Source organism: Crocodylus siamensis, chromosome 4 (assembly GCF_052110815.1).
Source record: "Crocodylus siamensis isolate JL-2025a chromosome 4, ASM5211081v1, whole genome shotgun sequence".
In the NCBI taxonomy this organism is placed as follows: domain Eukaryota; kingdom Metazoa; phylum Chordata; order Crocodylia; family Crocodylidae; genus Crocodylus; species Crocodylus siamensis.
In genome coordinates, this window is record NC_143398.1 from 69,016,987 (window position 1) to 69,042,376 (window position 25,390).

The 25,390-nt window shown below is 43.0% G+C and overlaps 1 protein-coding gene across 1 annotated transcript in view; it reads right to left on the bottom strand.

Annotated features, from left to right (window-relative positions):
• TSPAN8 (tetraspanin 8) overlaps positions 1-24,993 on the bottom strand; it is a 35,151-nt gene extending 10,158 nt beyond the window's left edge. The window contains exons 1-6 of the mRNA XM_090041011.1: positions 24,867-24,993; positions 14,786-14,848; positions 11,552-11,680; positions 8,912-8,986; positions 8,712-8,819; positions 1,426-1,569 (exon numbers count right to left, since the gene is read on the bottom strand). Coding sequence (XP_089897137.1) covers positions 1,426-1,569; positions 8,712-8,819; positions 8,912-8,986; positions 11,552-11,680; positions 14,786-14,848; positions 24,867-24,926 — 579 coding nt within the window. The 5' untranslated portion in view covers positions 24,927-24,993. The remainder of the gene's footprint in view (positions 1-1,425; positions 1,570-8,711; positions 8,820-8,911; positions 8,987-11,551; positions 11,681-14,785; positions 14,849-24,866) is intronic.
• Positions 24,994-25,390: the final 397 nt, after the last annotated feature.

Here is a 25,390-nt window from a genome sequence, read left to right on the forward strand (position 1 = left end):
AAACCTGGATCATTTCTTTGGGGGTAGACAACCTATTTAATTCACAGCAAGTTGCCAAATTAAAGATAAGTCACTTATGGGTTTGCTGTGGCTTTTACTTCAAAGGAGATGCATGTGGTTGGAGCATAGCAATGGTCCCATGCAGCTGATCAGGCAAGCAATGCCTCTTCAAATAAAAAAGTACAAATGACTGGAACACCTTAGCAGACCTGCAAAATTACAGGTGTATAGGCTCCTGGTTACTTCAGAAAGCAACATGTTCAAGTCAGTGGGAGCTGGTTTGGAAACGAACCCTATGAAGTATCTGTGTTCTGCTGTGACTGATACTGCTTTGGAGGAGAAGTGGACTAGGTCATTCCCAAGATACCTATTATCCATGCTTCTGGAAGAATTCTACTCTTCAAGCTTCAATTTAGGCTTATGGTTATGTAACCTTTTTGGCCAAAAAGGTCATGATCACACTGAATTTATCCCAGAAGTAAATTAACTCTCAAAAAAAAATCAGAATAGCAAAATCTGACACTGACTTTTTGTATTTGTAAATATCTAGGATCAAATGGTGACATTCACAGAAATCTGGATGTGAATAATAGCAAATTTTGCACTAGTGGCTTCCAAATACTGCAGAATTTTTTTGCTGATTTTCACCATTTTTCCTTTTTCAGTAAAACTAAGTTCCACACAAGACAGATAAATATTGAAATCAATTAACTAGATATCTGCTGCTCATATGCCAATGTCTGAGGAACTTCTTTTTATTACCTGTCACCATTTATTTTGTCTTGTTGCTATAATTAAACGCACTTTTCAGAAGATGGGGGGAACTGTACTTTGAGTGTACTGCCAGGAAACCTATGGCCTATAACATTTCCTTTCCGCAGATATAATGGAGTGTGACCTTCTCTTAAAGAAAGAGATTAACAACACTGAAATACCTAACATTTAAAGTTTCATTCTTCAATATCCCAAAGCCCTTTAAACACAGGGTAAAAGGCTAAGCAAACATGTTTACTAGAACTGAGCATTTTAGTGGAGGAGGATGGATGGGCAGGGATAACAGATGCTCATCGCCTCATTGGCAATGTGACTGTAACTAAGATCAGTGTCTTAGCAACAGACCTTAGTTAAACACCCAGAACCTCCCGCCTAGAATCCAATTGATCAGTCATGACCAGGGAACCCAGTCAGACTGCAGAGATCTTTCAGTCACTATGCAATGCCGCAGATGCAGGCACTGAAAGGATAGAGAGCAACAGCCAAGAAACACACAAACTTCACAAGAGCTGAAAGAGAAAATACTGGCTAAGGAAAACAATAAGAAATCATCTCCTTTCTGAAAAATATCAGGGAATCTTTCACATCCAAGCAAAGCAGACATAATCTTAGTCTAAACCTTTCTTTAGAAGGTAATAGTATCAATCTTACCTTTTTGTAAATATTTTTTCTACCATAACTTATGCAGACATCAGGTTTGTTGTAGCTCTGTGGACATTCACAAGCCTTAAAATCCTTGGAATACAAATTGGTCCCCCAGTCTGTTGGTCCAGCCATCACACCACAGCAGTGACTCTGTAAAAAAAAAGGAGATGGAGACATCAAAAAAAAAGAGGAGTTACTGTAGAAAAAGGTCCTATATATCCTCTTAACATGAGAAAATTTTACCAAGTTTTAGATCTTAGATGCCCTTCATGTCTATGTACTGACATCTTCTACAATAATCACAATGGCTGGTTCAATCTAAGATAATGAAGATTTTCAAACTACAGTATACAAAAACCACTTACATGGCATAAGGGGAATGAATGCATCTGTCTTAATAAAGCATATGCCAATGCTGCATACTTTACATTTCCAGAATCTTGTCTCTGCTCAGTAAATGTGTATGCTGTAAATAACAGACAGAACAACAGCCAAAATATTTTATGTGTAAAAAAGCCAAGCTGCAAAAAGAACATTTCAGGAACATAAAATGTGTTATCTAGAAAAATATCCCCCTAGCAGACACGGGTCCCATTTGGGGGTTGCAAAAACTAAACCAAGTGCAGTTTTGATTCAGATTCCATTTTACCAGAACCACCAAAGTTCAGGGTGCATGGAGGGTTTCACAAAAACTTGGGTTTAATACTCCTCTGTTTGTAAAGGGCAGCTGGAACCACTCATGTCATTTTGTATAGAAGTGAAGGCCGAAGGACATAATAAAACAATCTTGCTCTATTTAAAAATTAATATAATTGTTATGGGTCTTTCACTTTTCTAAAGAGAGTCCTGACCCTTCCTGGAAACTGTTTATTATGTCAGCAGCAGTGAGCTAGCTCACAAACATGAAGGGGTAGTGAAAGTTGCCTAAATATAGTTTCTATGTGCAATTCCACTAACACTAGCAGCAGCCTTAATAGGAGTCCTTAAGCCAACCCTCCCAAAATCATTGGCTAATAGGGACCAGAAAAAAGTACACCACGGCCCAATGAGAATGAATAACACCGGGCACCATTTACAACATGGTGAGAACCCTGCACTTTAATTGCTGTCTATGGGACTGAGGATGTTGTGATTCTTTCAGCAACTTTCAGGATTAGACTTGTATCAAATATTCCACCTTTTCTGCTTTGAATGTGTGGTCTGAGAACAGAACTAAGCCCAGCAAAAAAAACCCTGTCTTCATCATCCTTTATTTCCCCCTCTTTTATAATAAATTCTATTATTGAGGGACTCTCCAAATGAGGGAAAAATATTTAAAATATATGACAAATAGTGAATGTTCAAAAAGCAACTAACTCTTTGCTTATGATTTATACGGTCTTTTAAGGATTTCCTCAGGCTCAGGAGTAATTTTGATTATCCACACTGACTGGTGGATAATTTTGAACAATAAAACTTGATGTGGCAACCTTCCTCCTTCCTGTAGCTGTAATCATGAGCAGGCAGTCTGCTTTTAAAGGATCCTGTCTGGTGGGTGATCTAGTTACTGGCTGATGTTTGTAATGGGAAAACAGGATCTGTTGTTCCTTTAGTGCAAACAGAATTATATAGATTGAATACAGAGGTTGTCCCCATGATTGATTTAGTTGTGGAGCCCAGCCAGATGCAGAGAACCTCATTGCTATGGAGGCTCTAGTAGCATGGACACTCTCCCCCAGGGAGCAAGGGTCTGCCAGCTCTGAATTATCTCAGGGACCTGTAAAGTGATGATATCAGTCAAGGGAAGGAAAGAAGGGTAAGGATTAGTACAGTTTGTTAAAATGCTGTCACCCTTTGTTCTAAATCTGCATTAATAATATCACTATAAAAATGTCTGCCTTCTCTCACAACCACATTCTGTTAACATTTCGGGATTACTTGGATCAATGATCACGCATCTAAGATAAGATGTCTGTGGCAGAAGTCCACCTCTGTTTCTCCCCAAAAACTCTGCTCTGTGGCAATTTGGTTAGGATGGGCCCAGCAGAGGATACACACCTTCTCCTATCTCTTTAGGTAACCTGAGCTGGATACATTCCTGAGGGAGGGGGGAAATCTGCTCCCTCTGCCTACCTGACTGGCATCACATACCTGGGTGAGGAGCTTGGCCTTCCTGGGGAGCTAGGACCTGCTAGTCTGCCCAGCAACTAGTGATGCATTTCAAATTGGTTGGCTGAAAGCCAACAGGTGCTGGCCTCCATTGGACCAGGTAAATGAGGTCATAAGTTAAGGACTGCCCAAGAGGAGGGGACAGTAGCCATGAGGAAGATTCAGAGAAAGAGAAGAGCTGGACCACCTGAAACTTGCTCTCTCTCTCAAAACTTATGATCAAGGAACTGTATGCCTCCAGAGGGACTCTCCACCTGCCTCTGGATGATACTTGTGAGTAAGCTACCTGAGATCTAACTAGATATATAGCTTGCAGTAACTCAGATGCATGATCAAAGGCTACTCAGCCATGCCAGCTTGCTCTACGGGATTTCTCTGATATTGCTCTACCCTGTACCCTATTCTAACCCTACCCCATGTAACCAATAAAGTTCTCCTTTGTACCTAGTGTGGGACACTTATTGGGAGTGGGTCTAGATTATGCCTTGGGGTCCCTTTGGTTTGGCTGACTAAGGGAGACCACTACTTGTGCTTCTGACTGGGGGAAGCATCCCAAGTTCTGGAAGTGAATCAAGTACCCTTGAGGGTTACTAAGCCTGTATTTCGCAGGGTGCGCAGAGCCAGAATCAAGCCCATCCCTGGGTGGTGGCAGTGTTACCCCCAGGCTAGTGGGTGTGCTCCAGGAAGGGGGTCAGCCAGATGTGAGGCGCCCCAAGGGAGGCACTCAGAGCCTGAAAGGTGGTCAGGTGCAGTAAGGTGGATGGCTCAATGCAGGAGCACCCCCTACTGGCTGGCCACAATGTCTAACTTCAGTTCAGATGTCTAATTTCAATCACATAAAATAGTATGCTTTAGCTCTTTCTTTCATTCTTTCTTGTGAATGTCCTTGTTTCTAAGAAATAGAAGTATTTTACTTAAAGCAAGCTACTCTAGATTCCATTCTTCTACACCATGCTGGTTGGAAAATAAGTTTTTCTGAAGGTCAAAAAAATTTCAGGCATTATCTAAACAAGGAAGTGGTTACTGTCACTCAAAACTAATGTGGATGCCCCAGCTAAGATCTTTACACAGAGAGAGCAACCAAGACATCTGAACATGAGAGGAGTTTTTAGACTGGGAATGTCTTTTGTTAAAAAAAAAATTAAATGGCATATGTGTTATTCCCATCCCAAAGCAAATCAGAGATCCTTAGGTACTGAGTCCTTATTTAGGCAAATTGTGATTGCAGCCCTGTGGGGCCCCAGATCAAGTTTAAACACAGATGGCACATCTACATGAGATGCTTTACTGTACAGTACATTAATGTACTCTGCAGTAAAGTGTCACTGTCTACAAGCACATGGCATTTACTGTACAGTAAATTAGACTACTGAGCAGTTAGCTAGTGCCTATAAATACAGGTACTAGATTAACTGTGCAGTAGTTACTATGCAATACCACTCATGTAGACACTGAATGGGAACAAATTAGTGCTGGGATAGGGCCACTCTCTGCTCCCCTCCCCTCCCTCCCTGCCCCTTCCCAGCACCGTGTAGCACCTGGCTTCAAACAGGAGCTGGGAACAAGCAGTGCTATGACTGGGAGCTCTCTGTTTCCCCACTCAGCTGGGAGCTCACTAGCAGCTGTCCCACAGAGGGCTGACTGTCCTACTCCTGGGGAAACCCCACCCAGGAAATCCCTGTCGAGCTAATGGGCAGGTGCCTCAGGAGTGGGACAGCTCTTAGCCAGCCCCCTACTGGATAGGGAATCCCTGCCCAGCTGGCATCTAGCCAGCAGGTGCTCCAGAAGTGAGACAGTTCCCAGCCAGCCCCCTGCTGGGCAGGAAAGACCTGCTGGGCAGAGGGCTGACTGGCAGTTATGTGTCCCAATAGGCACGGGGCTGGGAGAGCTCTTCTACCTGCATGTATCCCAGCCCCATGCCCATGCCCCAATGTGCGTGGGGCCAGAAGACAGCTGTTGCTGCAGCTGGCAGAGCTGTCCTGGCCCTGTGCACTTGGAGATCCCCCTGGCTACTACATGGGGGGGCAGAGCAGGGCAGGAGCAGCCCTGTACTGGGCTGCTCGCATTGGGAGCAGATTTACTTCCAACAGAGTGCATATGTAGATGTGTTCCCAGGGAAAGATTACTTTACAGTAAAATACTGCATTATTTTATTAATAGCATGTGTACACAGATGGTTGCAGCAGAATCACACCTGCCTTAAGGATGAGTCTCCTTTCTTATATATGCAATTTTCATGCATCCATGACTGTAAATTGAACCTGCTGAGCTAATATAATCTACTAGTACAACCAGACTTTTGCAAGGTTAACAGATCCAGCAACAGATGAAGTATTCATAATGATCAATAGAGATAGGCCCAACATGTCAAGTTTGGTTCTGTCTCTGAATTTCCACAGTTTTGACCAAATGATTCATGGAGACTAGCAGTTTGGTTTATCACATTACTCAGAGTGACAAGTTTTAATTCTGGGCTCAAATCCATACTTCACAAAGTGCAAACACACACAAATCCAGGATTTGATCGCCAGTGGCCTATATTAATTTTTACCTAAACACAAAGGCTACAAAGTAAATTTGCAGGGTATGTAGACAAAACCTCTGAGCCTTCCAAATTGTGCCAACTTTTTAAACTCAATAGCAATACAGAAAGTTGAGGTTATGTTGCCTTTGGGAAGGGCCTTGCAAAGAATAGGTGTAGACTTGTAACTCACATGGCTGAACAAAAGAAATGTATATGTCTATGTTACTTACAAGAATTAGTGGGTGAGTAACAGGGAGCCAAGGGGCTTCTGTTACTTTAAAAGGAAACTGTAGAATGCTGAGCTGGCTGTGTAGGGGCTGCCAGTTTGGGAACAGACTGCATACTGGGGAGCTGGCTTCCAGCAGACAAGCAGAATAGTAGCCACTCAGAAAAGGCTATCCCTGGGACAAGGAATTCTCATAGGAAATTGCTGCAGAACAGCAGAGTGTGTCAGGGCAGGCATCTGGACATCCTAGAAGGAAAGAGATGCAGGCAGCTAAACAGCAGTAAGCTGTGAGAAGACAGGCAGCAAGGAAATGCTCCTGCCTAAGCAATGAGCTGCCCAGCAGGGTAAAGGGCCACACCTGTGGCCAGCTCAGAGAAGTCACCTGACTGGAAGAGGGGGTCAGTTTATGGAGCATTTAAGCCTAGGGCCTGAGCCAGGGTGAAGAATCTGGCCCTGCAGGTGGCAGGGTAAAGAGCTCCTGCTGGGTAAGACTGCAGAGGAGTGCATGGCTGATAGACAAGCTACCTGGAACTACCATTAAGATTGAGTGCCCAAAGGGGATACAACCCGGATAGGTGGAAGCCTTGTGATACAGCCAGTGAGCTGGGATTTATTGTCGGACCCAGTCCAGGGATAGTTTATGTTACTGTGGGATTACTCTTTTGTTGCATATTAGTCTGGTGGTTTGGGTCGGACTACTGGGGAGGCAGAGGTCCTAGCACTGCCCTGAGCAGAGTGGAGATAGGGCCAGTGGACCCAGGGCTCAGAGCAGGACAGAGACAAAGCTAGGAGGGCCAGGTCCTGAGGTAGGGTGGAGATAGGGCCAGGGAGTCCAGTGCCTAATAGGGGTACTAAGGCCAGTGCACAAGCCCTAGGGGGCCAATAGCAGGCCTGAGGCCAAGAGAACTGGAACATGAGCCCAAAGGGGAGCAGTAGTGGGTCTGAGGCCAAGCAAGCCAGAGCACAAGCCTGAGAGAGGGGTGACAGCAGGTTTCAGGCCAAGAGGGCCAGAACCAAAGCCTGGAAAACCAGGATAGGTGGAAGTCAGACTAGGGGCTGGACCCCAGATTGTGAGCTGAGGCAAGATGGTCCAGCTAGAGAAAAAGGGTGGTCAACCATAAGAGCCAAGGTCCTGACAAGAGAACAGAAGCTTGAGATGGCCTGATATTGACTTGGGGCAAAGTTTTCCACCTGAGCAATGACTACTAACATGAGTGAGACACAGGTGTGGCTGTAGGGGAGGTCAGAGACCATGGAAATAGCCCTTAAGGTGATTAGTATGCTGGAGCACTAATGGGTTAGGGAGCCCACCTATTGCCTGAGGGGCTGGTTTGAGAGCAGTGAGGTCCAGGAGCATGGATGATGCCTCCCCCTGGGACCTGGGACCTTTGCATCTCCATCAATTAACTAAGATGTAGCAGGCAAGGAGGAAGGAAGGAGACCCAGGGAGCCAGAGTAGGTGCAGGAGTTGCACAGCTACCAGGAGGTGTCACGGTCACCCCTGGGGCCTGATGTTGTTACAGGGTGGTTTTGTGAAACTTCATGTCACACTGTTTGGTTTAAAAAGCTGACAATTTCTGTAGGCACACCAAGGAATTTACAACCAATGAAATAAACTTACTGGGTTATGGAGTTCAAATAAATGACATTTGAATTCTTTGAACTAGGACATTTTATTTATGGAGATTACCTACATAACCCCTAGCCTTTGTAAATTCACAAGACCCTTAGAGGATTTACAAACTTTATATAGAACTTTGAAGTTTAAATATTAATAGCCAATAACTTCAGAATTAATCTTCCAGTCTTCTAAAGTACAGTCCAATGCATAAGCTGTCAGTAAAAACCAACAGATAAAAGAAACTTGGAGTTTCCACGCACTTGATATGATATCACTAAAAAAGTTAGGTAACTTTCCCCAAACCACTTTTCTTTAAAAGCTCATATCTCAAAAATGATATCTCCAGCCATGTGCTGTGATAATAACATGAGAGTTATAAACATACAGATATCAAACATCCAAAAAAATGTTCCCCTTAAAGACTTTCAGATCATAAAGGACATGCCATAATTAATAAAAATAATTCACTGATAATTGAAGTGAGACATGCCTTAAGCAGAGGGAGAGGAAGGCATATGTGAATGCACAGCAGATTTACTGAACCATTACCTTTAGTTCATGCATACATTTCTGCCCCATAATCACTACAGAGACGAACTTCATGGCACAGAAGGAAATCAACAATTCCACTGCATTTGTGTCATTCCATGCCTCTTCCAAAGTGACGCTCAATTCAGTGGCAGTAAAGTCATAAAACAGGGATTAGTACTGCAACAAATGCTACTAACTAGATGAATGAAGACAACCACTGCCCTTTATTGCATTTTAATTACCTCTTGCTCAAGCTTCCCGAAGTTCATTTGAAGTGTTTGATACTGTGGTTCAGTACTTTGCAACTTCTTTGTTGTTTCCGCTAGAGTCTGGTTAACAAACACATCAATCTGGAAATCCAAATAATAGCATAATATTAATCTACATTGTAAAGCTAAACTTTTGGGAAGAATTCATTGAATACAGTAGAACCGAACAATACCTTAGATCTATACACTGCTCCCAAAATACCTGCTGTAATCTGAAGGATCAGGATCAAAAGCAGTCCAATAAAGAACTAGGAGAAAAACAAAAGAGAAAAATTAGTATATTTTCCAGCAAAAGACCATTTAGTCTAGTCTTTGGTCGCAAGCTATCATGCGCATGAATAAACTGGTATAGTAAATTTACATCTGATTAGAGCTGATCAGATGACTCATCCTGACTCTGGGACAGAGTGGGTGCGTCTACATGAAATGTTTAATGCCCATTACACTAATTCTACTGCACATAACTGCAACTGACAAAAACATTGCTAATGTGCAATAGATTCATCCAATGGGCATTAAGCATCACACAAAAGTGTTCATTTGTGCTAATGCGCAGTAATGCTGATTAAGGTGCATTAAGTTAGTACTTGTTATTACAGGTCCTGAACTAAATGCACTGTAATTATGATACATTAATGAACATGTAGGCATGCTCAGTATATCTTTTTCCTGTGTGCAAATGCTCTTGGCCCACTTAGATGGTGCTGTGAATGTGCCTCATCCTATATGGAACACTAGAAGATTTTGAGTCTCTGGCAGATACAATATCTCCTAGGGCTGCTAAATTCATATGGGAACTGAGTCCTCTGGTCCTACCATGGACATAGTATATGTTGTTTTTCTCCCTAGCACAAATGTTTTGTGTGGCATCATGTGTGGCAAATGGTTTAAATATCTAATCTGCATATTTGCATCCCCACCCCATATATACCTCAGTTTGTGATTAATACATTGTCCACCTAGAAAGCTTGGGCAAGTTGTTGAGAAACTGTGGCTGGGGCTTACCCTAGGGGAAAGCCATTTGGCTGGTTAGGGTATGGGAAGATGGAAGAAACCTGACAGAAACAAGATGATGTGAGTTGGTTGAGAAAGACTATGTGGACCCAGTACTGGATCCCTTTACTTTTTGTTCCCACTGTTGCTGAGAGTGGCATAATAAGCAGAGTTGATGCCAAAGGCAAACCCTGTGGGAAGGGGCATACAGTTCATGGCAGGGGAGATGCAGCACCTTGGTTCTGAGAGCAGGAGGGAAGGGCAGCAGTCTTACCCATGTTGGGAACATCCAAACAGTCCCCAGCTGAGCTGCTGCTGCTACCCCATATGCTCTGCCTACCTTGGCCATTGCCTTTAAACGTGGCAACAGCAGTAGCCAGGGACTGTTTCAGAGTTCCTGGCATTGCAATGTTGTCAGAGCATGGACTCTGTGGACAGACAAGCATGGCTATGAGGTATATATTGCTGCAAATATATCTGCATCACCATATACCACACAATCAGCTGTTCTCTGCACTACAAGGTAGCAGCATGGGGGGATAAGGAGATCCCAGGGTCAAAAAAAATGTGAGAAGTACACACAGGGGCAACATGTGCTGCCCAAAATCAATATTTGGCCATCCAGAGCCACACTCTGGCTGCTGACCAGGCTCCAAGCAGCAGAATCACTGCTCCTGCAGCCCCAGAAGGCTCCCAGAACTCCAAGCAAAGCTGCTGGGGCTAGTCCAGTGCTGGCCCCAGCTTTCCCTACCTCACCTGGGCAAACCTGCCGCATGCCAGAGTGCACATAGCACAGGTGTTCCCCAGGGACAAGTAGCAGAGGCATAAAGTGTGCCACTCCTTCTTCCTGGGGACATAAATGTCTACATTCATGTGGACGTGGCCTGTGAGGGAGTGATTTTGGCACCTCTTCCTAAGTTGGCACCTGGGGCTGGTGCCTCTTTCACTCACCCTTACTTATGCTACTGTTTGTTGCCACCAACTTCTTCTTCCATGCTGGGAACCAGCATAAAGAAAACAACAAAGGACTGCTTTTGTGGGAGGCCACTGAGTAGCTGTAAGGTTCCAGTGGATAATATGACATTGCTAGATATGACATTGCTAAAAAAGTTAGGGAACTTTCCCCAAACTGTTTTTCTTTAAATGGTCATGTCTCAAAAATGTTCTGTTCGATATTTGGGAACCCACCCCTACCCCTGAATCCCCTACTTCTGGGAGCTGCCTTTTCAGACAGTGATACAAGGAAAGGCATCACTCTGTGTGTGTGAGACAGAGCTAAAGCACAGGAAACACTTAGGCAACATACAGACATTTAATTTCACAAAGCTATAGATGTTGTCACTCCCATAAGAGTGCTCCTGGAAGAGTAAAATCTGTACATGCTGGGCATCTCTCAGAAGAAAACAGTCCTCCAGCATTCACACTCTCAGGGTTCCCCTATGCACCGCAGCCAATCAGGGTTTCCCTATGCACTGCTACCATCTGTCACCAGGCAGGAAAAGGGAGCCTGCAGAGCATGCTGAGATGTGTGCACAGGAAGGGCTCCTGGCTGTGGAGTGTCAGCATTGCAAAGTCTCTGCTATTCAGAGCATCAGCATTCAAATGTCTCTACATGTGACTCTGTAAGTTTCTCTACAAGGAGAACAAAACTGGAAGAATTCTCCCATATTATTTTATTATGTGTACACAGCCCATGTCACAATCATTTGATCAAACAAATGTACTCCAAGCCACAATCAGTATCATTTGCAAGGCACTTTTTTACTGGCTGACTTTGGCTTGAAAATCTGAGAGGAAGGTCTTTCTTTCTGTGCACCTACCAAGAGCAACATGCACTGGCTTTCCTTTACAGCACCACAGCAGCCCAGGAAACCAAGGACCATAATGATGGAGCCCACTGCTATCATCAGGTCGACACCTGCAAAGAGGCTACTATCTATATTGAGATCCTGTGAAGAGAGAGACAAAAACTCAGGTATCAGAAAACCCTTCAAAAAAAAAAAAAGAGAGACAAAATTATTAGATAATCGAATCCACCCCTTCCCCAAAAGAGACAGTGAATTTGTATTCAAGGGAAAGGCAAATGAAAGAAATGTGCATAATGATACATATAGATAAAGCAATCAAGGTACTGTTCTCCCTCATGTAAAAGCCCTCAAATAAGCCATATTTTGAAGGTTTCAGTGAGCTATTGTCTTTGTTCTGACCTTCTACACAGGGTCAATTTCACCCTCTGTGAATAAACAAAGATCTCCTGTCTTAAAACCATTTTTCATTCTGTTTTCAGCCAGTGAAGCTTTGTTTTTAGTGCGAGTAGCAAAATTGATCATCTGGAAAAATTCTTCCATGTTCATATTAATCTAATGGTGAAAGAAAGCTCTTTGTTGTGACCCATATGTGCATTCTACTACTGCTCCTATGACAGCGCTCTTCAGAATAGAATTGGATGCATTGGAAAGAAACACAGGGTATATTTCCAAAGCTGATTATTTTTAAGCTGGTCCTCCAGTACTATCCTAAGGGATGAGGTCTGCGTTTTGATGTATATGATATTTAACCAAGCAATTGCTAAAGTTCAACATAATTATAGCAAATTATTCAGTTCCCAAGGGCAGGAGTATGGCCTTAGCCCAAACTGAGAAAAATCTTCAAAGAATATTTTCTTATGTGGCTGTTGGCAAGATTAGTACAAAAGTCTGGAAAGGGTCCCATTTATTTTCTGATGGAAATAGCAAAGGTATATAGACAATACAGGAATGCACTGTTCCTTCCTTTTCCAAGCTGAACCAAATCTCTTGATCTTTACTCTTAGAGAATTCTCTTCATCTAGCGCCAAGTCCTGAAGTCCTTGCTCAGTTACTGCTCAGGCAGATTATACATGGACCCTGAACAGGAGCTTTGCCTGAATGAAAACTGTAAAAAGTAGGTAAGGACTTCAAGATCTGTCTCCAAATTTTACTTCTAAGCTAAAAAGATTTCACTGCTTCAAATTTGGTGTTTAGTTGAGAGAAACAGGTCAGAACGTGCTTTAATTCCCAAGTATAAATGTTTTTCTGAGTCAAGACCTTATAGAACGTGGTTATAGTTAGTGTGCCCCCAGCTATGGAAGATGATCTGAGGAAGCGATCAGCCAACCAAGCAAGTGTGACAACTTGAGTCTCTATAAAATGAGACAAAACTTCACAGTTTTTACGTAAAAAAAGAAGGTCAAAGGTAGGGAATATTCCCAAGTCCCCACCACCAAGGGAATATATACAAATTATGGGCAGAATTTATGTACCTAAGGAATCTCCATTATAATTTGCTAGTTAATTCTTTCAGGTCTTTATATACACTGTAAAAATGGAGAGTTCACTCTGAGACTGACTGATACTACACAGACATCACCCAGTGATAGAAAATATATCAAACTAAAGACTGGGGGGGTTGTTTTTTTTGTTTTGTTTTGTTTTGTTTTTTATGGGGAAAAACATTGATCAAAGACATAATTTCCTTTGACTGGTAAAAAACACGCCCTGTCTCATGGTATGGCAACAGAACAGCAATCAGAAGCCTTGGTGCTTAATAAGCCCCATAGGATCAACAGAGACACTGCAAAAAATATATATTTCCATGGCATGGACAACTAAGGTTTAATTCCAGAACCAGGAATCATTTTGAGAACAAAGTGACTTACATAAAGTTTCGAAGTTATTCATTTCCCCATGGCCCAAGACCATGCATGAATGAACAGAGTTGTGTTACTGAAACATTTTTCACTTTCTTACTGTACGTAGTCAAATAGAGAAGTATAGAGTGTATATATCAACTTTTCTAGTGAACCCATCCTCTCTCTGGAACTAGGATCTCTATAGGCAAGTGGCAGAGCCCCCATGAGAATTGTTTGCAGCCTCAGCTCAACTAGCATCAATGTCACATTTCCTGGAAAAAAATATCTTATCCCAAGACAATACAACTGCTTAGGTGTCTGTGTCCATTGTCTCAGAACAAACCCTTAAGAGGTTCATAGGATAAAAATTGCTAACAGTTTGTCCCAGGGCAACACCAAGTGCGCCTGAACAGATGTCCCAAGATTGTATCATTGAACCAATGATAAAAAAACAGCAGTGCATGTAGCCTCTCACAAAACCCTAAATAGACGGGCAATGTGTATACAGTAAAATCTTTGTTATCTGGCATCCCCAGAGTAAGGGGATTGCCGGTTATGTAAAAATCCCATTTATCTGAAATAACCCAGCAGGGGTTTTCAGATAATGCAGAGAGGGGGAGGCTGCACATGGAGCTGGGGGTGGCAGCAGCCATACATGGAGCAATGGCAGCACAGGTGGTGGATGGCAGCAATGGCCATTATGTGCGAGCTCCAGCTGAACCAGAAATTCCGGTTAATAGAATTTCTAGTTACTTAAATGCTGGATAACAAAGATTTTACTGTATATGCCAATCCTGGGACATGCATATTTTTAAAGTTTTTAGAAACAAAGGAAATAATTTATGCTTTATGTAAAAGCTAAAATTTCTAATGAAATAAACTACTATACTGCTAAGGAAGAATTAGAACAAGTATCCACTGGAAAAAATGTAAGTGTCCTTGAGTATAATTAACTCTCTTTCTGAAAAAACACCTTCAAACAATGATCTTAAAAGAGTCTAGTAGTTATCTAGGTCCTGATCATTCTGTAAAAGTAAAATCAGTGTCACAACTCATTTACTTCAGTGGGAACAAGAACAGGATCATGATTTCTACAACTGAACTTAAAGTGACTTTGTCCCAAACCTTGGAAAACTATAAAACAGTACCACTGAAAGAAATGTAATATGCAGTCAGCTCTGAAATAGTTGTATTCATTATTCCTGACCATCTGCATTGATCCTTCTAGTATAATTTTATAAATCATAACTTGGTTATTCTGCAGACACAGAAATCACCCTATTGACTCGACTGAAGAGCCTGGGAGACAAATGCAGCAAAAGAGTATCTCTATGGCTGACTCAGTGCTTTGACATTTTCTTAGTGAGAAAAAAAACAGAGGTGTTGTAGGGCAGAATACAGTTACCTCCTGAGCATCTTCATTTACACGTATCCATATGGAGACACCCAAAATAATACAGCCACACACCTATGGGGAAAGAGAAAACAGATCAACAGTCTCAAAATAAAGTTCAATATCAAACTGTACCAGATGCCTGCAAAATTGCTGAAACTGTCTGGCAAAGTGATGGAAGCATCAATGAAAGCAATCCAGGACCTAGATTCACAGCCAGAAAGCCTCATATGGATAGTTAAATCCTAACTGCCAGAGAAACCCACATTTCTGTGATGATTTATGTATGTAGCTTGGAAATCTGTGGGATGAGATGGCTGATATAAATCTTTATCATATGTAGAGAGAATAACATTGGGACATACCTACAAGGAACATTGCTGTGTGTCTCACAGCAATAGGATACTTGAAATTTCAAATGCAGAACTGCATGGAAATTTTCTTTTTTTCTCATACAATTTTCTTACCCTGAGAACAGTACATTTCTAGAATTTCCTACTCCTCTACTGAAAGCCACTGGAGGAGATTTAGCTATGATACTGATATCATTCCCATTGCTGTAGGGGCTGAGAGCCTTTTTCATGTATTCATCCTTACAAGTAGGTGGTAAACTAAGGAAGCTATATAATCCCATTTCACACTTTACAGAGAAGTTAATAGTTTCATAGTTTCATAGCTGGTAGGGTCCTGAGCAAATCAGCAAGTCCAGCCCCCTGCCATGGGCAGAAAAGAATGCTGGAGTCAAATGACCCCAGCTAGGTGATTATCTAATCTCCTTCTGAAAACCCCCAGGGTAGGAGCAAGCACCACTTCCCTTGGAAGTTGGTTCCAGATCCTAGCTGCTCTGACTGTGAAGGAGTGTCTCCTGATGTCTAGCCTGAATCTACTCTCTGTCAACTTATGGCTGTTGTTCCTTGTTACTCCAGCTCGGGGGAACAGAGACTCTCCCAGTGCCTGCTGGTCTCCCTTGCCCAGTTTATAGATGGCCACCAGATCCCCTCTCAGCCTTCTCTTGTGGAAGCTGAACAGGTTCAGGTCACAAAGCCTCTTCTCATAGGGCCTGCCCTGCTGCCCCCGATCATGCGATTGGCTCTCCTCTGGACCCTCTTGATGCTGGCCACATCCCTCCTGAAGTGCGGCCCCCAGAACTGGATGTAGTACTCCAGCTGCGGCCTGACCAATGTTGCATAGAGGGGGAGAATCACCTCCTTGCACCTGCTCGTGATGCATCTGTGGATGCATGACAAGGTGCGGCTAGCCTTCCTGACTGTGTCCCCACATTGGCGGCCCATAGTCACAGTTGCCTAATTTTTTAATGAGAATGGGGTGAGAGACAGAGTTAAAGGCTTTCCTAAAGTCCAGAAAGACTACGTCCACCACAACACCTGTGTCCAAGGATTTTGTGACCAGGTCATAGAAGGCCACCAGGCCTGTTGTTTCCTGGGTCCTCTTTCCTCTATTTTTTGAAAATGAGGACCACACTGGCCCTTTTCCAGTCTTCTGGCACCTGGCCAGAGCACCACGAGTGCTCATAAAGCTGTGCCAGCAGTCCTGCATGGGGGGGACTCACTTAAAGTCACACTTAATGTCACACAGAATGTCTATGCTAGAGAAAAATCTGGAACCCAGGCTTCCCAAATTCCAGGCAAGTACTTTAATCACTAGAGCCTACAATCTTCATAAAATCATGGGGAACAATACAAAGCAAGTACTGCATTGCAAGCAACATCATATTCTACTCCCTATGTTCACCTCAACTACAGAGGCAGCAGTTTTATTTTTTTCACTTTCTGATGACATTGGATGGGTCTCATGGGGAATACGTAACCTGTGAACCAGTGATTGATGACCAAGAAATTACACCTTACTTCCTTTTGCAAAACAAATAAAAGATCCAGGTGCTGGGTGATGTTTCTCATGTATTGCTGCTGAATCATTCTGTTGCCAACTATATTTGTGAGGATCCTCGCGTAGAGTACTTACTGACCTTTGCAAGGCAGGGAAACAATCTTTTATGCAAGTCTGGAGGATCATAAAGGCCTGCATGGATCTTAGCTAACCTTTAGGAGTCAATGGCCATCTACAAGAAGGTGCTGAAACACTTCTCTTCCCCTTGTTCCTTGGTAATGTGTCTCCAAACTGCCCTGGCAGGGATTCCTTTGAAAACAGTATCCCCATGGATGGACCTCCCAGACTACATTTTCTTTTCAAAAGAAGTACTGTGAAACCAGACAGGGGATAATTATCCATCTACCATCACCAGGAAGGCACTAATCCACTCCTTCCCCTTGGTGAGTTAGTGCCTTTCTGTTGGTGGTAGATAGATAATAGGAATGCACTGTTCTTTCCTCTTCTAGGTGATGGAATTACCCCATAAATGCCTTCTGCCCTGGGAAGGAGTGTAAGTGGAGACAGACCAAAATCTGAGAAGGAATTCAGGATCTGGCCCTGAGTGCATTCATCCACAAGTTTTTTAAAATGTTGCAGTGCTTGAATCACTACAATGACTACATGCAATCTTCTTGAGCTCCAAAGTTCCTGGAATAATACCAGTTTTGTATATCAGACAGGGTGCACAGTATCAAACTGCAGATAGTTGAAATCATGTATCCAAACCAGCCTCACAGAACTGCCTTAAAGTATCAACCTCAGATTGTCTGGATGAATGATTGACAGATAGTCAAAGGGCCCAGGTCTCCTTTTACTGTTTAAAAGATAGCTACATGTTTTCTTTGAATAACCAGACCTAAAGAACACCACCCTACTGAAAGAGTAAGGGCTGGGGGGAGAGGATTTGAGAGGAATAAGAGCTATACTTTGCCACTCTTTCTCAAGTTCAGAACTATTGTGTGGTATGCAATTAGTAGTCAACTGCTATTAGGGTAGTAGAATCTGATCCTAATTTTTGCTTATATGGCCTTTTCAAGAAGACTGTCCACTCATGGACATTCAAAAATTAATTTGTTATTCTTTTTGTGCAATTTTACTTACAAAAACTTCACCTACTAAACTACCTGGTACAATACTCAACCTCAACTCCCATAATGAGTGAAGCAGATTATTTAATATGGAATATGGCCAAAACTCAGACATAAGCACTACGCTTTTTTTAGTGCTAAGTAAAGCTCTTGTAAGTACATTACAAAAAATGTTCATCACAAAAAGCTGCATTATTGACCACAGCTATATCATATTAGCACATTTTAACTAGAACTAACAGTGAAATCAATGGGGATTTTTGCTTAGCAACTGATATATTATATGGTCCTATGTTGGTTTTGTTCAGTGCCACTGAGTAAAATATCTGATCATATACAAACCCCATAGGCTTCAAGCCAAAAGGAAATGGAACTACACTTGTGAACAGAATTTTGTCTACTGTGATATTAATTTTATAGTTACTTTAAAGAAAACTTAGTAATAAAGCAAATGTTTAGGAGTGGATGTAAACAGATTGTCTTTTCATGAGTACTTTGTAGTTTTGTATTTTTCCATTCTAAAATAGAAATTACCTGAAAAAATTATTCTGGACCAAAATGTTTCCTTTCACTATCATCTATTTTTTATTCTACAATATAGTTAATTTAAAAAAAATTCGAAATGAAATGTTGCATTAAAATGAAAAGTTTAAATCAGTTATTCTTAACCAGGGTATCATGAGATCCTTTCAGGAGTGCTGTGGAGTGTCACACAAAGTTAGCACAGTTAGGTGTGCAAACATGATGAACATGATAAACCTTGAGGTTTCACATAGGAATCCATAATGTTAAAAGCATTCTGGCCCATTTTGGTCTTTCTGAGTTCTTAGCAACAAAACTGCTCTATTATTTTTCTGTAGTCAAAAATCAGTGAAAAACAAAGAGCTGATATTTTCTGAAGGATGCCTTGAGTTTATCAAGGGGTGCATTGAGTATGAAGAGATTGACCACCACTGGTCTAAACATTATTTTCCAAAAGGATCAAAATAGAATGCTTTGATCTATAGGAACAAAATTGCAATTAAATCAATGCATTTCCAAGAAATACTTTGTTTTCTATTTACTGGTATTTTCCAATAGAAAAAATGTTCTGCAGAAAATTCCAAACAGCTTGACAGATAAGAGAGGGCTTTGCAACTTGCACTGACAAAAGGCAGCAAGATTGTTTTAGGAGCAAGCCATTAACCAGAGTGCAATTCTTCCTGTACCAATCTGGTTTCTGGTAACTTAACCTCCTTTCTTTAGGTTGAGAGTCCAGTACCTGTACCATCCCTGTATCTGGTACCACATATTTCCTCTAGCTTGCCAGCTTCAGCATGTTTGGCCAAAATGTCGCAGCTCTGCCTCTTCCCTAACCACTTTTTCAGGAAACTGTACTCTTCTATATACTGCCACAAGCAGCCTGTGAAAGGGAATAAAATGGAGCTGTAGTTTACCCATACTCTCCTTCATAGACATATGAGAGTCCTTATGCATGTATGTATATAGACACACATACGCACGCACATACACACATGCACACACACACAAATATATACATACATAGACATACCATACAAACACACACCCACCCACCCACACATATATATACTAGCCAACTGCCCATCATGAATGATGGAGCATTTCAGGGAGAGCTTACATGCCACCCCTCCCTCCCCCACTCATCCTTTGGGGCCAGCCATGTAAACAAGGGATGGGCAATTATTTTGGGTGGAGGGCCACTTACTGAGTTTTGGCAAGCTGTCAAGGGCCGCATGGGTAGCTCTGCCCCTTGGCAGGTACCCCACCTCCTGGTTGCCATCTTGTGACTGGAAGTCCTACCCCCTAACCCCTGACCTTTGTCACCAGAAGTCCCTCCCCTTGCCCCCAGAAGTACTTTCAGCAAGGGGTTTTGCCAAATTGGAACCAGAAAAATACCAAATTATATTCTGAAAGGGAAATATCTACAGCATTTATTAATTTCATTTCAAAAAATATTTTTGTCCCAATGTACATGTGTTTGTGTAGCGTACATAGAGGTGATTGTGGCATAGAGGCAGACAGTGGAAGTCTGACGCTTGTATATTGTGGGGGATGGGTATAGGTTTGTCGGGGGCTGTGGGTGTGTGGGTATGTGGGGTGAGGGAGAATATGGGTGTGTGTGTGTGTGCATATGTGGGGTGTGGGTGGGTATGGGGTTTGTGGCAGTCTGTGTGTATGGCAGTACAAGGGGAGTGTGGGTGCATGTATAGGGTGGGGTGTGCATGTGGGACCCACCCTATGAACACATACACACCCCACACATTCTAGCCCTGCCTACACACACATACACACTCCCACTCTGCCCCTGGCTGTACACACACCCAGACCCACACACTCTGCCCCTGGCTGCAACCCCCTCCCCCTGTGGCTCCCCTCTCTCCCTCTTGGCTGTTCTTAGGGCCCAGTGGCAGCACGCTGCCACTGTGCCCCTGCTTTCCCACTCCATTCCCCCCTGCCTCCTTCCCCTCCTTGCTAAGACCAGTGATAGAACCACTTCTGATAACTGCCAGCCAAGGGGAGCAGGAGCATAACATGAGAACAGAGTGTGACTGCAGTTGGAAGCTCTGATATAAGAACTCTGCTGGCAGGACAGACAAAGAGACAGAGCTGAAATTCTGGATATTTTGGACAGAGGTGAGGAACAAATAATACTGCACTCATGGACATACATTTACCTTTAACCCTGCCGTGCAAACCTAAGGACTATTAAATCCTATATTCCAGATGACTAATAAATGCTAACTTTTTTTTCAAAAAGTTGCCTTGCATTGCTACCAATACCTGCTGGTCACACCACTGCATAAAGGGGTAAAGTCCTAGGTGTGCAAAAGGATTTGCATGGCATTGGAGCATTTAACTGTCACTTTGGCAGCAAAATTTAAAGTTTAGATCCTCAGCTGCTCTGGAAGCCCTGACAATCTGTAGGGACCTGGCTTTTTCCCAGTAAAGTTCTTTGCAGCCTACACCACAAGTTTCTGATATACACAGAAGTGCCTCAGTCTGAAGAGTGCTGAGCAAGTAGGTATCTAACCCTTCTGAGATCCACATACCAGGTTGTTCTTTGCCTATGTAGAATGCAGGATGTGATGTGTTGCATGTGCTGAGATATATCTGCCAGACCACATTCCACAAAAATCCTTACTTTTTCTGCATATATTTTATCTGGCAACTTAGTGCAGGGGTCAGCAACCTTTAAATAACAGGAGATCAAATTAACAATTTGGTTCATGGCATGCTAGAGGTGGCAGTTGTTAGATATCCTGCCACTAGATGGTACATTCTCACGTTGGCGGGCCAGATAAAACACATGCACATTTGATGAGTTAGATAAAATCTCTTTGTTGCCAACCTTCCCTAAGTGGCGGGGCTACTCTCACAGAATGGGGGAGATCTGATCCAAATCCCTCCTCTACCTGAAGGGATTTAAGCCCACATTTCTCAGGAAAGTGCCCTAATCACCATGCTACAGAGCAGAGTGGGGTGGGAGCTCTCAGGACCTCCCTTTGAAGCTGCTTTCATTTTGCTTGTTCTAATGGCAGGGGAAGAAAGAGAGGGAGACTCTCCAGGGTAGTTATGGCACTCTACTAATAAGGGGAGGCATACATCCTAGTCCTTGCTGCAATGAAAGCTGACTATAATATTCTTAAATATCCTTGGGCAGAAAGAGAATGCGAGTACAACGTACAACTCTATATTTTAGCAGTTAGGAAACTTATCTGGAGCATTTGAGATCTGGATCGAGGTCCTGATACAGTGAGTGTTTAAACACATGATAAAGCATTTAAAGCAGGGGTTCTCAAATTTTTTATGCCGCAGCCCAGCAAACCAGGTCTGGAAGTGGCCGTAGCCTGGCAAACCATGGCCCAGCAGTCACAGCTGACCACGGCTGGAGTTTCTGGCTGGCAGACAGATAAGGCTACCCCTACCACCCGGGTGGGAGGCTGGGCCAAACTCTGTGCTGCCGCAGGCCCTGCAGAAGCAGCCGCAGCCTCTCTGCCTGGCTGGGAGGGGCCGGGGTTGGCCAGTCCACAGTCACTTGTGGTCCAGCAGCTGACCATGTTGCAGACAGACAGCCAGTCCACCATGGCCCCTGATTTAAAGTAAATTTAAACAAATCATAAAGCAGAAACTGGAGCCCAGGTTTCCCCTTCTACATGAGCCCTGGTCTACTTGTGCTCTCTCAGCCCTGTGAGCATATTACATGTCTAATTAATCCATGCACAATAGAACTACTTCAGCAGAAGTGATTGAACCATCTCCCCCAATGCCTTTTCATACAGTGGATAGGTCCTAAGGTATGTTGGTTCATCTCCTTCAGGAAACAACTTCTTATAAACTTAGGTGAAGGCGCTAACCAGGACTGTCCCTAGAGGGTGCAAATCGGGGCAACTGCTTCAGGCCCCACACTTTGTGGGGCCCCATGGAGCAGGGTGGAGCACCAGTGGCATGGAGCTGGGCAGAGCAGTGTGTCCATCTCTGTGTCCAGCTGCTCACTAGCCCTCTCCCTCCATCGCTGCTGCTGCCACTGCCAAAGGCAGTGGCAGCTTCTTCAGTCCAGGGCCTGTGGGATCAGAGCAGGGGTGGGGCCCCTCATGGACTGATTTGCCCTGGGCCCCGCACCCTGCTCGGGTCAGCTCTGGCTCTAACCATTTTGCAACTGAATGGAAGTTAACCATGAACACTCACTGCACTCCTTTGGCAGAACCTGTTAGGATACTCATCAGGGAAATGTGAAACCTGATTCAAATCTTTACAACGTGTATGCACAAGAATACTCTTATTCAGTGCACACAGAGACAGAGACTGGCTTTCCCACTGGCAAATTCACAGAGTTTGGAAGTCACTTCAGGCCTGATTGCTTCCTGATTCTTTATGGCTATCTTAGAGGCAGCTTAGAGTTTCATAGTTTCTAGGGTCAGAAGGGATCCAAGTAGATCATCTAATCCGACCCCCTGCCATGGCAGGAAAGAGTACTGGGGTCAAACGACCCCAGTAAGGTGTACATCTAGCCTCCTTTTAAAGACCCCCAGGGTAGGAGCCAGCACCACTTCTCTTGGAAGTTGGTTCCAGATCCTAGCTGCCCTGACCGTGAAGTAGCCTCCTGATACCTAGCCTAAATCTACCCTCTGCCAGCTTGTGACCATTATTCCTGGTCACTCCTGGTAGTGCTCGGGGGAACAGGGACTTCCCCAGTGCCTGCTAATCCCCCCGACTAGTTTATAACAGGCCACTAGATCCCCCCTGAGCCTTCTCTTCTGGAGGCTGAACAGGTTCAGGTCCTATAGCCTCTCTTCATAAGGCCTGCCCTGCTGCCCCCTGATTATGCGAGTGGCCCTCCTCTGGACCCTCTCCATGTTGTCCACATCCCTCTTGAAGTGCAGCGCCCAGAACTGGACGCAGTACTCCAGCTGCGGCCTGACCAGTGCCACATAGAGGGGGAGGATCACCTCCTTGGACCTGCTCGAGATGCATCTGTGGATGCATGACAAGGTGCAGTTGGCCTTCCTGACTGCATCCCCACACTGCCAGCCCATGTTCATCTTGGAGTCAATGATGACTCTAAGATCCTTTTCCGCCTCTGTACTGACAAGAATTGAGTTCCCCAACCTGTAGGTATGGTGCCGGTTGTTCTTCCCCAGGTGCATCACTTTGCACTTGTCTGTGTTGAATCCCATCCTATTCTCATCTGCCCACCCCTGTAACCTGTCTAGGTCCGATTGCAGCCTATTCCTCCCTTCTAGCATGCCCACATCCCCCCACATCTTAGTGTCATCAGCAAATTTGAACAGCAAATTTGAACAGCTTCTTTTGATCTACAAGGGAAATCCAGCTGAAACTAGCCTGAAGTACTTTCATGGAGTCTCCAATAGGTCATGCTTTACACGCACATGCCAGTTAGTATGTTAGGCTTTCCTAACCAGCCTTTGAGATTTGCTTACAATATAGAGCAAAATATTTAAAATACACTCAGAAATATACGTTTTGTGGAGCAGAATTTCAAAATAGTGTGTTTTTGTGCCCTTTTAAGTGTTATTGTGCAAAAAATTCAGCTCAAAATTTAACACACATTGAAACACGATCTTGGCTGAGACTGAGACAAACCAAGAGTGGATTATTAGACGTTTATTTATGAAACCCATAAACTATTAAAGACTTCTGCAATTTCTCTTGTTCTGTCTGACTTAGTTACACACTTTCTGATGCTAGTGTCTGTGGTTCCTTTTATCTGTCATCTTTTCACTGGGAAAAGTCTTCTGGGGCAAGTCACATGGTATGGTTACTAATTCGGCTTATGGTTTCAGTGAACCTTTTGAGAATCCAACAAATGTCTTGCCCGAGGGTTGACAACAAGAAAGAAACATGAGAAAAGTATTTTCTCTCACACCTTTCCAGAACTGTGGGATCTGTGAAGTCTTACAAACCAGTTACAACACAGTAAGTTTGCAAAAGTGTTTTGAACAAAAAATCAGAAGGCTTCACACTGTTTTTCTAAACTAGGCTGGCCGCGTTCCAATATTTTTTATGTTTTCACAGTTCACCTTGGTGTTATTACCTCAAATCTATACCACTTTAGCAACACACTTGTCACTATTTATTGAATCTCCTTCATGAATAAGGCTATTCTGTTACTCATTTTGGCTTTTTGTCATACATCAAGTCTTAAATTTGAATTTCAGCAGACTGACATTTTCTCCACATCCCTCACTTTGAGGATTCTCCACTTTTGACAAAAATAATTTACAACAGTAAAGCAGGAAGAGGTCACATTAATGTTGCATGTAGATAACCAAAATGAGTGATGTCCCTTGAAATAAGAGACACTTGAGATACGGAATAAAAAGGCCTAAGCCTCTCAAAATGTGGATGTATAGGAAATAGAGATGGTTACTCAGCATCTATTATGAAACAGGACAAGAGACTATAGAAACATTGCCAATTAACACAAGTTAACTCTATTTTTCCTCCCCACTGCACCTACAATTGTATACTCATTCCACTTACATCTTATTGCTTTTTATAATCTATATTGTTATATCCCCTGAATAATTCTGACTCTGTTCTATATGCCACTAATAATTTAAAATTCAACTTACCCAAAAGAAAAAGTTGAAGATGAACATGGAGTATTTCATACAGCTGCTCACACCTGCCATTTTTAAAAGCAATGAAAGCGACCAAAATTACAGAAAAGTCTTCTTTTTTTATGCTGTAGTCCTTTAGAAAAACTCTCAGGAGACGTTCTATGCTCTATTCTCTGATACAAAAAACAGAAGTCTTGAGGGAAACTAGTCACAATTATTTAAACAATGCATATTCCCTAGGTAATTATTAACTAGAGCATTAGAAAAACTATCAGGCGTTATCTTTGACTCTGCGTAGAGAACGTTCTCTCATTCTGTCCACAGGAGTCATATTTTTATGGTTTCATTCCCATTGTAAAACACCTCAAAAGTAAACAGACACTACCTAGGACAGAGGAGAGGAAATAGGATTACAAACCTTGGTTTTCTGACAAAGCACAATAAAATAGTCACTGGAGCTATGAAGATCAGACAGGGGTTTCACTGGGGGAAGTGATCTTTGATTTGCAGATGAACTCAGGATATAGACAAATTAA